The sequence below is a fragment of the Myotis nattereri genome (assembly GCF_964212035.1).
Source record: "Myotis nattereri genome assembly, chromosome: 12".
NCBI classification, from domain to species: Eukaryota; Metazoa; Chordata; class Mammalia; order Chiroptera; family Vespertilionidae; genus Myotis; species Myotis nattereri.
This window is the reverse complement of record NC_138087.1, coordinates 73,127,901-73,140,400: the sequence shown is the minus strand read 5'-3', so window position 1 is coordinate 73,140,400 and position 12,500 is coordinate 73,127,901. Positions and strand designations below refer to the sequence as shown.

Sequence of the window (12,500 nt, the reverse complement as noted above, 5' to 3'; positions counted from 1 at the left end):
TTTGATCATCTCTCTCTCTCTCTCTCTCTCTCTCTCTCTCTTTTTTTTTTTTTTGCTGCTGCTGCTTTTCGGTGGAAGCAGAAAAAGAGTGAGGCAGGGGCGAGCGCAGCGCCGGGACTCCTGGGACCATGGGCCCGGCGCGGGCGCTCGCGGGGCCCCGGCCGCGCTGCCTGGCTGCCCTGGCGCCCCTGGGCGCGGGGCTGTGCTGCGGGTGCGGGGGCCGCGCGCTCTGAGCCGGCCTGGCGTGGCGGGGCGGGGGGTTGGCGGCCCCATGGGGCGCGCCCACACTTGCCCCCCGGGCTCGGGAGCATGAAGTAGGGGCCCGCCATGGGAGCGGGAGCGGCGCGGGGGGCCCGAGGCACAGCGGCGGCGGCAGCGGCGGCGCGCGGGGGGTGAGTATGAGCTTGGGGACGCCCCCTCCCCAGCTTCCTGCTGCTCTAGCCTGGGGAAGAGCTGGGGTTCCCTCCTGCGCCGGACGCTTCCAGCGGAACGTCAGCTTCCTCTCCCTTCCTGCGCCCCTTGGAGGCGGGCGGCCAAGGGTTAACGCAGGCTGCGCCCCCGGCCCCAGGGCTGGCGGCCCCAGGGTTGGCGAGCGCTGCCTGCTCGGCGCTGCCTGGCCGGCCCCATCCGCGCTGGGGCGGGGGCCGATCCGGGGAGGGTGGGTGAAGAGCCTGCCCGGGGTCGGAATTGGGGGTGGTGGTGGCGCCTGGAGGGGGGCTTTTGGCTGCTTGGGGGCGGAGGGGTCTCCAATTCTGCTGTCTCGGTGTGTCCCGTCGTCAGGTCCCCAGCCTGTAAGTCTCCGGTTCTGGCTGTTCTTGGGAAAGTGCCCCCAAGTTTCTAGGTTTCCACGCCTGGGCTTCTGCTCCTGCCTGCGTCTGTGTGTGTCTTTGCACGTCCCCGGTCTCTGGAAATCTTCGCGTGTGTGTCAAGTCTGTTTGGGCTGGTGTCTCTGTGTTTCCCTGCTTCTCTGGGGTGGGGGTGGGGTCTCCGTTCCTGTTGCTTTCCCGCGTGTGAGAGAGAGAAAGTGAGAGCCAGCATGTCCGAGCGGGAAGGGCCCTGGGAGAGCACCCGTGGAAGCCCTCGCTGTACATGCAGATGCGGGGACTGGAGGAGGGAGGGCCCGGGAGGGACAGGGAATTCCTAGGAGGGGCTAGGAGGGCTGGGACCCAGGGGCTCTGAGTCCCGCCTGTGCAGTAGGGGCTGTGAGAGAGGAAAGGCGTGTGAGAGCCAGTCGCTGCCCTGGGGGTAAGTGTGGCGGGGAGCTAGCGTGGAAGGGAGCAGCCCCTGGGGCTTTATGGACTGTGGCTCATGCTCTCTGCCCGGGGAAGCACAGAACTTGCTGGCTTTCTGTCCTGCCCCCAGGACCGGAGGACACTCCCAAGAGGCTGGTCCGCGCGGTAGCTCCGCCCCCCTCCATGCCCTGCCCCTCCGAGCTGGAATGGAGGAGGATGGCCCCCCTTCTTTCCCATGTCTTGGAAAAAGAAGGCTGGCTGAGATCCCCTGCCCCCCACCGCACCACACACACACACACACGCACACACACGCGCACACGCGCACGCACACGCGCACACACACGCACACGCGGCACCAGTAAGCACGCTGCTGACTCATTTTCTCCAGAAGACCCGTGCCAGGGCAGATGCCAGTGGTTGGGTAGAAAAGTGGTGCCAGGCGAGCACCCTATAGTGGGGCCCAAACTTTGGGCAAGTGGGCAGTCATGCTGCATGGAGGCCCAGCCTCTGCATGCTCCTGTCTTTCTGCCTCCCTCACCACTACAGGGCCCCAGATCCTGTGCCCTCTGGTCCCGGTGTGCCTGCCAGCCTTGCTCCTCCACACCTCTCCCCAGACCACCGAAGTGCCATCTCAGTGGGTGGCGGAGGACTCACACCGGTGAGAGGCAGGCTGCAGGGCAGAGAGGGCACTGCCACCAGGGGCTGTGACAGAATCCTGACACGGCCCTGGGAGCTTGGACAAGCCTTTCTGCTTGTTTTTCTCACCCACAATACGGGCATCTTCATTCCCAACTAGCAGCTGGGGGGTGGGGGTTGTGAGGATTACAGGGACTGTGCTTATAAAGGGTGCAGAACAGTGCCTGGCTTATAGTAAGTGCTCAGTAAACGGCAGCTGTTGTTTGTATTATTATTCACCTCATCTTCAATGGATGTGTGAGTCAACTGGAAAATTCTGGGCTTCATCCTGTCCAGACAGATGACCCATCTGTGTTCCCGTGGAAGAGGTAGAAGGTGTGAAGGAAGGAGTCTGGGTGGGACTGTCTGGCCACATGGGGCCTGGCTAGTCCATGGAGGCAGGCGGCACAGGCCTATCGCCCTTTGCTGTTCTGTGTCCTCTGGGCAGCTTCTTTCCCATCTTACCCCTGAGAGCACAGCCAAGCCCAGGGGCCTCGGTGCCCCCTTCCTTGTGTGTTTCGGGGGTCCCAGCACCCTGAGTCTCAGCTCTGAGCTTTCAGTGGGTGTTCAAGCTGGTATGGGTCTCCAAGATCCTGTATGTTCCCGGGTAACAAGGATGGAGGAAAACCATGCAAGCCAGCTACACCTTCCAGCAGCCTGGTGGTCCAGGAGTAGCCACAGTTGATGTACTGGCAGAGGGCTTTTCTCAGGGGAAATGACCGCCTGGGTTTCCTGCTTGGAGGGCCGTGTGGCCAGGCTGTGTCTCCAAGGTCAGGCACCTAACGCATGGCTCCAGTTTCGGCGGCCCCCTGCCCGCTCTGGCCCCTATGCTCTGGTCTTCCCGACATGCTGGAGCCCCGGCTTCACTGAGCCAAGGCCCACGGGTCGGTGGTGAAAATAGAAGTCTAGAAGAACAAAGCCCTGAGCCAGCGCAGGCACAAAGCATTGCGAGCAGTAGCCTACGCAGGATTGGAACGGGAGCAAAAGGATCGGCAGGGCCTCCCTCCGGGAGCCAACTTTCCAGGCCTGGAGCTCGCTTAGAGGGCTGTTGGCTCCCCGGCTGCATCTCTGTTCCTGGTGGTGAAGGCTGGGACTCTGGTCTCTGACAGGTCCCTGTAAGTCTCCGCCTTCTCCATGGGAGGCAAGTCCAGTGAAAAGGACTGTGCGTTGAGCAGTGGAGTCCGATGATATGGTCACCGACGCGCTGTGTAGCTCTGGGCAAGTCGCTTCCCCTCTCTGGGCCCCAGCTGTCCATCTCTGCAATAAAGAGATTCGACTAGAATCTGACTCTAGAGGAACTCAAAGGGCCTTCTCGCACTCTATACTCCGCATTATGCTTTGGAAGTTTATGGGTCAAGTGCACACAGAATCCAGGTCTGACGTGGTCAGTGGCATTTGTCAAGGTGAATGGACGGGGTGGGGGTGGGGGTGGGGCAGGCGGGAGGGGACAACAAATACTTTTTGTAATAGATTCTGATCCTAGCTGCCCTCTCTCCCCTGCGAGTCTTCTTTCTCTTGAACTTTGGAGATTAAAAACATTACCCCGCCCCCTAATTTACCCTCTTATTCTCTACAGAGTGGTCACCTTGGCATCACACACAGCAGGAAGAGCTGACCGGGAGTGCCATGTGTGCTTGCTGCACCTTCTCTCTGATCACTGGCAAATTCTCTCTGGCCTCTCTTGAGCAGCTTGGGAAACATGCTAATACAAGTGTTAGGCTTAACACAGTGCGACTCGAGGAGTGAGGGCTGGTGCCTGGGGAGAGCTGGGAAGAGAGGGGGCTGGAAGGAAACGGAATGGAAACTAGTGAGGTTTCAGGAACACTGGAAAGTGAGGGGCAGCGTCTTCTGAGGGAGCCTTCTCAGAAAAAACGAGTTCCGTGGTCTAGCTGAGTGACAAAATGTGCAGTCAGTTTATTCTAGGACTTCTCGGAGCCCTTGGTGTGCAGTTGTGCTATGGCACCTGCCAAGATCGGGATACAGGAGACAGTTCTTCCCCAATATATCTGGCCAGTTTCCTGTAACGTCCTCCTGGTGGATGGAGGAAAGAGTACGAGAGAATTATGACCCAGAGCCTGCCCAGGGTGACCTTGAGGAAGTACCTGCCCTCCCTAAGCCTCCGTTTTTGTCAAACAAAGATGCCTATTATTTCTTTTCAGGGATGATGGAGCTGCCATTTGATTCAAGTGGGCAGATCATACCAGAAGGCCAGCCTGTGCCCTTCTCTCCAGGGCAGCTAGGCACTCTGACCTTTAGTCGTTGCTGGAGATGAGTGGATCCCAGCCTGTGTGTCCCAGCCTTGGCCCCCCCTCTCCTCCCCCGTCACAGCTCTCTTGGCCTGCATCCTGGCCAGCCATCCCGGCTTGGCCTGCATCCTGGCCAGCCATCTCTGGCCACGTGCCGCCCTCCCCTTTGCCTGCTCAAGGATCAGATGCCCCAGGTAGCTTCGGGTATCACCAGTGGCTGCTCCCACAGGAAGGTGAAATCAGATCACTGCCTCTGCCCATCTTGGCAGGAGCCACTGAGCAGAGCATTAACCCTTCCAGTCCCCGGACTGCAAGGGCAGCAGAGACTGTCTAAGGGGCACTGGCATTGCTGGTGGCAGGCCAGGCCCTTGACATGCATGAGCTCATTTAATCCTCACGCCTGGCCATGCCAGCCATGTTTCAGAGGAGACAGGCTCAGGGAGGCTGAGTGACTCATCCAGGGTCACACAGCTGGTAAGTAAGGGGGCCGGTTGCACCTGAGCTTGCCTGACTCCCCATCGTCTCCTCTCTTTTCTCCTCCCATTTTCTATCAGCGGGAAGCCAGCTGGGCAGCTTCCTGAGCACACACTGGTCCTGGTAAAGGGGTCTTCTCCTTGCCTTGGGCCTGGACAGTGAGTGTTTATCTCTCTAGCTCTTTGAGGATGATGGCCATCCCAACAGACCAGACTGGTCTTCCTGTGGAACTTTCAGCCCTGGCTGTAGTACCCATCGGGCCTCAAGATCATAGGGCCATAGTATCACGGGGAGACTGATGCCCAGAAAGGGCGAAGGGCAGGGGCTGGCTCCTTGTCCCCCACTGAGTTGGCGGCAGATTTTGAACTGGACCCTGGCTCTCCTGACACCCAGGGCAGAGCTTCCTGCCCACTGTTTCCTGCCCAGTGGCCTTGTTTTACCATTCTGTAAAAAAGCAGGGTTGTATGTGTACCATATAAGCAGCTCCTGTCCCCAGAGACCCAGGAGTGTGGGTTATTCTGATAGGGTCCTAGAGCCTGCACCTTGCCTCCCAGCCCCCCTGGGTGACACTGGGGTGGGCAGGGCTGGACGATCCACTCCCAACTCCCCAGCCGGATCTGGGCCGAGGGGTGGAAGCTGATGCCGCCTCTGCTTGTGTCTCCTGGTCTCTAGGGGGTTTCTCTTCACCTGGATCTTAGTCTCATTCGCCTGTCACCTGGCCTCCACCCAAGGAGCTCCTGAAGGTAACTCTCTCTTCTCTTTGTCCAGGGAAAGATGGGGGGACAGAAGGGATGGGAGAATGCGGGGGTAGGAGACATCCGTGCCCCGAATTGGAACTCGATGCCTCGGTTTTCTCATCAGTAGAGTGGAGTTGATCACTGGCAAATCCTCTCTGGTCATGAAGGAAACATGTTTGATGTTTTGTAAGGGGTAGGAAGGGCTCAGTGCAGAAATGTGGAGCGGAGAGCCTTTCTTTCCTCTCCGGGGCACAGTGTGGGTTGGCCACTTTGGGCCAGTCAGCCTCAGTTGCCCCTATTTGTCCTGGGACAACTGCTGAAAGGAGACATGAAGGCCAGGGCTATCATTGCCCAAGCCTGTCGCCGGCCCTCCCCTTCCCGTGAGATCCTGCTTTTCCCAGCGATCCCTGAGGAGCTGTCCAGGGGGCCAGGGCGGCAGTGGGCTGGCTACACAGCTGTCCGGTGAAACTGAAACCTCTCCCACATCTGTTTGTCAAGCAGCCACAGGCCTCTTAAAATAGCAGCCCTTCCCCCTTCTCCACACCCGCCGTGTGCGGGGCAGGCCGCCGGGCACTCCCAGGGCCCCTGTGGCCTGACCTGGCCGCTGGGCAGGGATTGGGCCCCTGGGAGGGGAGGGCCATGCCCGGAAGAGACTCCTGCTGCTGCCCGGCAACATTTTGTGCAAATGTCACATTTTCCGAGCTTGCTGTTTCCCCCACAAAGTAGGTGAACAGCTGTCCAGAGTCCTGAGTCAGGCGCTGGGGGTTGGGGAGAGGCTGGAGCTGTGTGGAGCCAGGTTTATGTAATAAAGGATCTTGCTGCAGCCAGCTGGCTGGGCCCTTCCATCTTGGCGTTGGGCTACGTTCATTCCCCTGTCCCCTAGCTCCTCAGCTCTGATGGGATTCTGGATGTGTCTCCACCCTGCGTTCCAGCCTGTCCGAGGGCCTCCAGCACAGGAGAGCATCGTGGCTAAGAACAAAGACCCGGGAGCCAAGTGGTCAGGGTTCCAACTTCAGCCGAGCCTTTTATTATACGCTCCATGACCTTGGGCAAGTTATTGTAGCGAACTTTCCTGACCCTCATCTATAAAGTGGGAATAACGAACAGTACCTGCTCCATAGATGATTGAGAGACTCAGTCGAGATAAGGCATGTCAGGCACTTGGTACAGAGTACGTGCTCGGTAAATGTTAGTTATTATTAACGACGTTGTTTACCCGAAAGTTTGGGCAAGAACAGCCCCTCTCTCTCCGCGGTGGAGCCCACAGGGATCAGAGGCTCCCGAAGCTCAGCGGTGACCACCTCCGCCCCAGGAGTGAGAGTTCAGGGCTCTGCCCGAGGGGGAGGCTTGGAGACTGGTTGGTGTCGGCGCTGAAACCTGCCTTGGCAGGATGATGAGGGAAACGCCATCAGTGCCACCTGGCCAGTTGTCCGTTTCCCTGGGCGAGTGTCAGTGGCTGCAAGCTGCGGTATTCGGGGGGGAGATGTGTGCAGGCCCGGGGGCCTCCTGGGGCGGCCGAGGGGGAACAAGTGGCTCCCCAACAAATGGCTCCTCCATTTTAAGTTGTTTATAGTGAATTATACTTTGTGATAATGAAGCGGTTTTCAGTGATTAAAACGTAAAATATACTACTACTCAGAGAACCCTTAGCAGTTTGATTTAGCTTAGGACCTGGGGGCCAACAGAGGTGGGAGAGAGGAGGAATGTGAAGTGAAATGAAGGCCCTCAGGTCACAGGGAGGAATAAAGGTCTTCAATGCAGGAGGCTGAAACAGCAGCCTGAAGCTGCAGAGCTCTTAGAACAGGGCCACCTCCAGGTCTCCTGTCCTTGTCTTATGGGCCGGGAAACTGAGGCCTGGGCGTCAGGAAGAGCCTGGGCCAGAGTTTCCTGGTGCAGGGCGAGGGGGAGGAGATGGGGAAGGCTACCATTGCCTCTCCCAGCAACCCCATGATGGAGGCACTTCTTGTAGCCCCTCGTTACAGAGGGGGAAGCTGAGACTCGGTCAAGACTCATGGTGGTTTTGTCTGGCTTTAAGGCCTGGCCTTCTGCCTCCAGAGCCTGCTGTGCAGCCATTATGCTGCCCTGTTGCCAGCACCCAGGTTCTCCATTTCTCCCAACCTGTCTAGCTGCCCATCTACCCATCCACCTGTTCATCCGCCTCAGTTGTCAATTGAGGGCCTACTAAGCGCTGAGTGGAGCATTCAGCCCAATGTATACCCGTCCCACTGGGTAGTGAGAGAGCATTCCTCGCTCAGGGGCTAGGTGCTGAGCTCAGGGGAGGGGCCCTGAGGACTGACCCAGACCCCAATTCCGGGGGCGGCCTCTCTGCCGGCCAAGACAGCTCAGAGCCAGAGTCTGCGGACACTGGTAGCCCAGCTGACTGAAAGCGGCTGAATGGCTGTGAGAGGCGAGTTCAGGTCGCCTTTCCATAAACACTCTGGAAGCCTCCTCTTGCTCTGGCGAGCCCCGCCGCCGTAATTACCAGGCGGATGTGACCTGGCCAGACCGCGGTCTGCACGTCGGTCTGCCAGAGGACAGAGGCTGCAGGGGTGCCCCGATGACTTCCCCGGCTCTCTCCAGAGCCACCCAGTGAGGGCGGCGACGTCGGAACTGTCCTCCCCCTCCCGTGCAGAGAGAAGCTCCCCGGTGCCTGCTCCAGCCAGACAGAGACCTCGGGCGTGGGAAGGGACTCAGAGGGTTCCTAAAGGTGGACATCCTGACCAAACTCCAGTGGCATGTCCATTCCTGTCACCCTGCTCCCTCACTGATGGGCCTGCTGCCTGGAGGAGACAGCTTTTGAGGCAGAGAGAAAGGGAAACAGGTCACATTGAACACAGCCTCTGATACTCAGCGCCAGCATTTGGTGATGATCATTATTTTTAATATTAATAGCTATTTGAAAATGCTTATTTTGTGCCAGGCACTTTTTTTTCAAGTGTATTAGCTCATTTAATCCTCGCAGCATCCTTCTGAGTGTGTTGCTGCTGTTATCCCATTTAACAGATAGGAAGACCAAGGCACTAGAGCAGCGGTTCTCAACCTGTGGGTCGCTACCCCTTTGGGGGTCGAACGACCCTTTCACAGGGGTCGCCTAAGACCATCGGAAAACACATATATAATTACGTATTGTTTTTGTGATTCATCACTATGCTTTAATTATGTTCAATTTGTAACAATGAAATTGGGGGTCACCACAACATGAGGAACTGTATTAAAGGTTTCGCGGCATTAGGAAGGTTGAGAACCCCTGCACTAGAGTCACAGGGCTAGTAATGATGGAGCTGGTATTTGAACTCAGGACGTTTGGCTCCAGAGGCTGTGTTTCCTGCCACCATGTGCAAGATCATGCAGCCACACAAGGAGCTGGTTCCAGCGCCGCACTTCTCAGCCACACCCATGGGGCAGCGGGCAGCGGAGGCCGGTGGTCCTCACTGCCCGCGCACCTGCAGGGGCCTGGGCTGGAGCAGGCCCTGACCGTGCCCTCTCCCCCCGCCCTCCCTCTCCAGATGTGGACGTCCTCCAGCGGCTGGGCCTCAGCTGGACCAAGGCAGCGGGCGGCCGGAGCCCCCCGCCCCCGGGGGTCATCCCTTTCCAGTCGGGCTTCATCGTCACGCAGCGGGCCCGGCTCCAGGCCCCCACGCCCGCCATCGTCCCCGCCGCCCTGGGCACAGAGCTGGCGCTGGTGCTGAGCCTCTGCTCCCATCGGGTGAACCATGCCTTCCTCTTCGCCGTCCGCAGCCGGAAGCACAAGCTGCAGCTGGGCCTGCAGTTCCTCCCCGGCAAGACGGTCGTCCACCTGGGACCCCGGCGTTCCGTGGCCTTCGACCTGGACGTGCACGACGGGCGCTGGCACCACCTGGCCCTGGAGCTCCGCGGCCGCACGGTCACGCTGGTGACGGCCTGCGGGCAGCGCCGGGTGCCTGTCCCGCTGGCTTTCCACAGGGACCCCGCGCTGGACCCTGAGGGCTCCTTCCTCTTGGGGAGGATGAGCCCGCACGCGGTCCAGTTCGAAGGCGCCCTGTGCCAGTTCAGTATCTACCCTGTGACGCAGGTCGCTCACAATTACTGCACCCACCTGAGGCGGCCGTGTGGACAGGCCGACATGTACCGGCCCCAGCCGGGACCCCTCCTCCCCCGGGACTCGGGCGCACCCTTTGCCTTCCAGACTGACCTAGCCCTGCTCGGCCTGGGGAACCTGACCACTGCCATGCCAGCCCTGGGCCCGTGGCCAGCAGGCAGGCGACCCAGAGGGACGGTGGTGCCCCCCACACCTACCAAGCCCCTAAGGACTAGCACCACAGACCCTCACAGGCGTGTCTCAGTGGGAGACCCAGCCCGGACCCCACTGCCACCTGCCAAGCTGTCAGCGAGCCAAGTGCTTCCTCCCATGCCCCGAGCCCCTCCTGCGAGCTCCCCTGCACCTGTCCAGTCCTTGCAGAAGAGCACAGCCACCAAAACCCCCAAGAGCCACCCAAGCAAACCTGCAGCCCCTTCTCCTCCCATTGCCCCTGTCAAAAGCCCCCTCCCCGCCCAGAAGGCAGCTCTCCCTTCCTCCAGAAAGTCAGCCCCTCCCACCAAGAAGCCAGTGCCACCCACTCTCCACCCAGTCCCTGCCCAAGTGTCCCGTCCCACAGGGAAGCCGGTCCAGAGGAACCCTGTGACGCCCCGACCCCCACCTCCCAGCGCCCGGCCCCTGCCCTCCGCTGCCGGTGCCTCTAAAAAGCCCTTCCCCCCCGTTGTCCAGACAGAGGCCAAGATGAGCAGCCGTGCCCGTGAGCCGGCTCCCGCCCGCACCAGCACACACAGACCTCCCCAACCCACTGTTTTGCCCCCCTCACCTGCCCCCAGTCCTGGCTCTACCAGGACCACTCGGCCTCTAGCCGCAGCGATGCCTCCCACCCTCACTCCTGGTTCAGTCCCCACTGGAAGCAAGAAACCCACTGGATCAGAAGCCACAAAGAAAGCCAGACCCAAGAAGCCTGTCCCCCTCAGACCTGGGAAGGCAGCCAGGGATGTCCCCATCAGTGATCCAACCACGGGGCCCAGCCCCAGCCAGTCCCGGCCCGGCCGGCAGACCACCCCGGCCCCAGCGTTGGCCCCGGCGCGATTCCTGTCCTCCAGCCCCTGGCCCACGAGCAGTGGCTATTCGTTCTTTCATCTGGTGGGACCCACGCCTTTCCCGCTGCTGATGGGGCCTCCAGGGCCGAAGGGAGACTGTGGTTTTCCGGTAAGAATGGGCGAGGTGTGCGTGTTGCCAGGAGCTCGAGCGGGTAGCGGGGGCAGTTCGGTCCAGTGCTTGTTCCTGGCACGGGCGGAGGAACAGAAGCGGCTTAGAGCAGGGAGCTGCTGATAGCCGTCTTGATGCGAAGCGGGGTCCCCCACTCCTCCACCTCGGCTGTGTTCACGGGTGTAAGTCCTGCTCTGGATTCATGACCCACTGAGCCAGACTCCAGTCAGGTGGAGAGCACCCTTGGGCTTTGGTTGGCCCAGGCCCCAGGTCATTCTTTGCTGCTCCAGCTATAAAGGTCAAGTGGCTTAAGGAGAGCCGTGAACTGGTGGCCCGGGTCACACCGCCACAAGGCAGCTCCTGACTCTGAGGGCAGAGCTCCTCGGGCCACCAGCTTGCCTGGGAGTCCCACGTGGGTAGCCCTGATGTTTTGTTTGGCGCATGCAACATGGTTTAAACATTTTTAATAAGTGACTCACATTTTAAAAATGAGAGATTTCTTAGAAAAGACCCAGTGACCCCAGCTTCTCTTGGAAGTGGCAGAGATGCAGGGGCCCTGGGCTGCAGCCAGGTCAGGGGGGCCCCTTTAGACAGGCCCAGCCCGCTCCTGTCTGTGCCTGTCCCCACATCTCCCGATTGGGTCTTCCAATCACCCATGTATGTTACTTGCCTGAATCCTGTAGAGTCCCAGTGGTTCTCAACCTCTGGCCCTTCAAATACAGTTCCTCATGTTGTGACCCAACCATAAAATTATTGTCGTTGCTACTTCATAACTGTAATGTTGCTACTGTTATGAATTGTCATGTAAATATCTGATATGCAGAATGGTCTTAAGAGACCCCTGTGAAAGGGTCGTTCGACCGCCAAAGGGGTCGCGACCCACAGGTTGAGAACCGCTGCTAGACACTGGAAGTGTGGCGCCTGGTAGAGGAGTGAGTTTGGGGTGAGGAGGGACAGAGTGGACCCAAGCAGGAGAAAGAACATTTCCTGTGCAGGAGACATTCTCAGGGTCAATGCCTCTGGCTTGCCTGGGACTGTCTCCAGGGGCAACGACCTTTCTGCTGCTGGAGGCCAATTCCTGCAGGCCGGAGTGATGGGATGGAGTTTCCAGGAAGCCTGGGCCTCGGCTCCGCTCTCCTGCCTCGGTGATGAGCACCATGTGGTTTCCTCCTCCTGGGCTCTGCATTTGACATTAGGGCTCCTTACAATGCGGAGACAGTGGCAGATGCTGGGGATTCCCGGGCCTTACCAAACACACTTGATTATTTTTAATAATCATTAGGAATAATATTTATTCAGCCTCTCTGCAAGAGGACTGAGGGCCCATTTTTATTATAACCATATTGTAGAATGTATGGAAATTGCATGCATTGCTTTGTGATTATGTCAACATTCTGCTCAAGTCCCCGAGTTCTGCAATGGGCAGGGTAGAGAGTTGGGAGCTGAGGAAGTGAGGAATCCTCTAGGTGACCCGGTCCGACTCAGGCCCCAGGTGCCTGGGGCCCTGACAGCTCAGCTCCCAGGCTGCAGGGGTGCCGGCTCGCTGGCTGTGAGGTTGAAAGGGGGTGAATTGCCTCCCTCTGACAGAGGGCAGTGAGGTGCAGGGTGTCCACTCTGCCTGGGGGAGGAAGAACCCTGCCTCCCGAGCTGTGTACAGTGTGGAGAGATGCTCTGTCTGAGCCAGCAGAAGCGCAGCAGGAATGGACTTTTCGGGTGTAGCATCTGCCTTTGGGGCCGGTGGACGCCCGAGCCACACACTTGCCTCCTGGGCCTGGTGATGTGGGTCAGCAGGAGGTGAGGCCTCCTTCCAGATCCTGGGGCTTCCCGGTGACCGAAGAAGGTGCTGGCATTGTCCTGTGCCGTAGAGGGTGCTTAGGCCTCACTCCAGTTCAGCTCTCCTCAGTGGGCA

At 59.3% G+C, this 12,500-nt stretch overlaps 1 protein-coding gene across 1 annotated transcript in view; it reads left to right on the top strand.

Annotated features, from left to right (window-relative positions):
- Positions 1-327: 327 nt before the first annotated feature.
- The window catches only part of COL27A1 (collagen type XXVII alpha 1 chain), a gene marked incomplete at its 5' end in the record, with an annotated part of 128,550 nt that continues 116,377 nt past the window's right edge, over positions 328-12,500 (top strand). The window contains 3 exons of the mRNA XM_081103611.1: positions 328-392; positions 5,300-5,370; positions 8,871-10,591. Of these exons, the coding sequence (XP_080959737.1) occupies positions 328-392; positions 5,300-5,370; positions 8,871-10,591 (1,857 nt within the window). The remainder of the gene's footprint in view (positions 393-5,299; positions 5,371-8,870; positions 10,592-12,500) is intronic.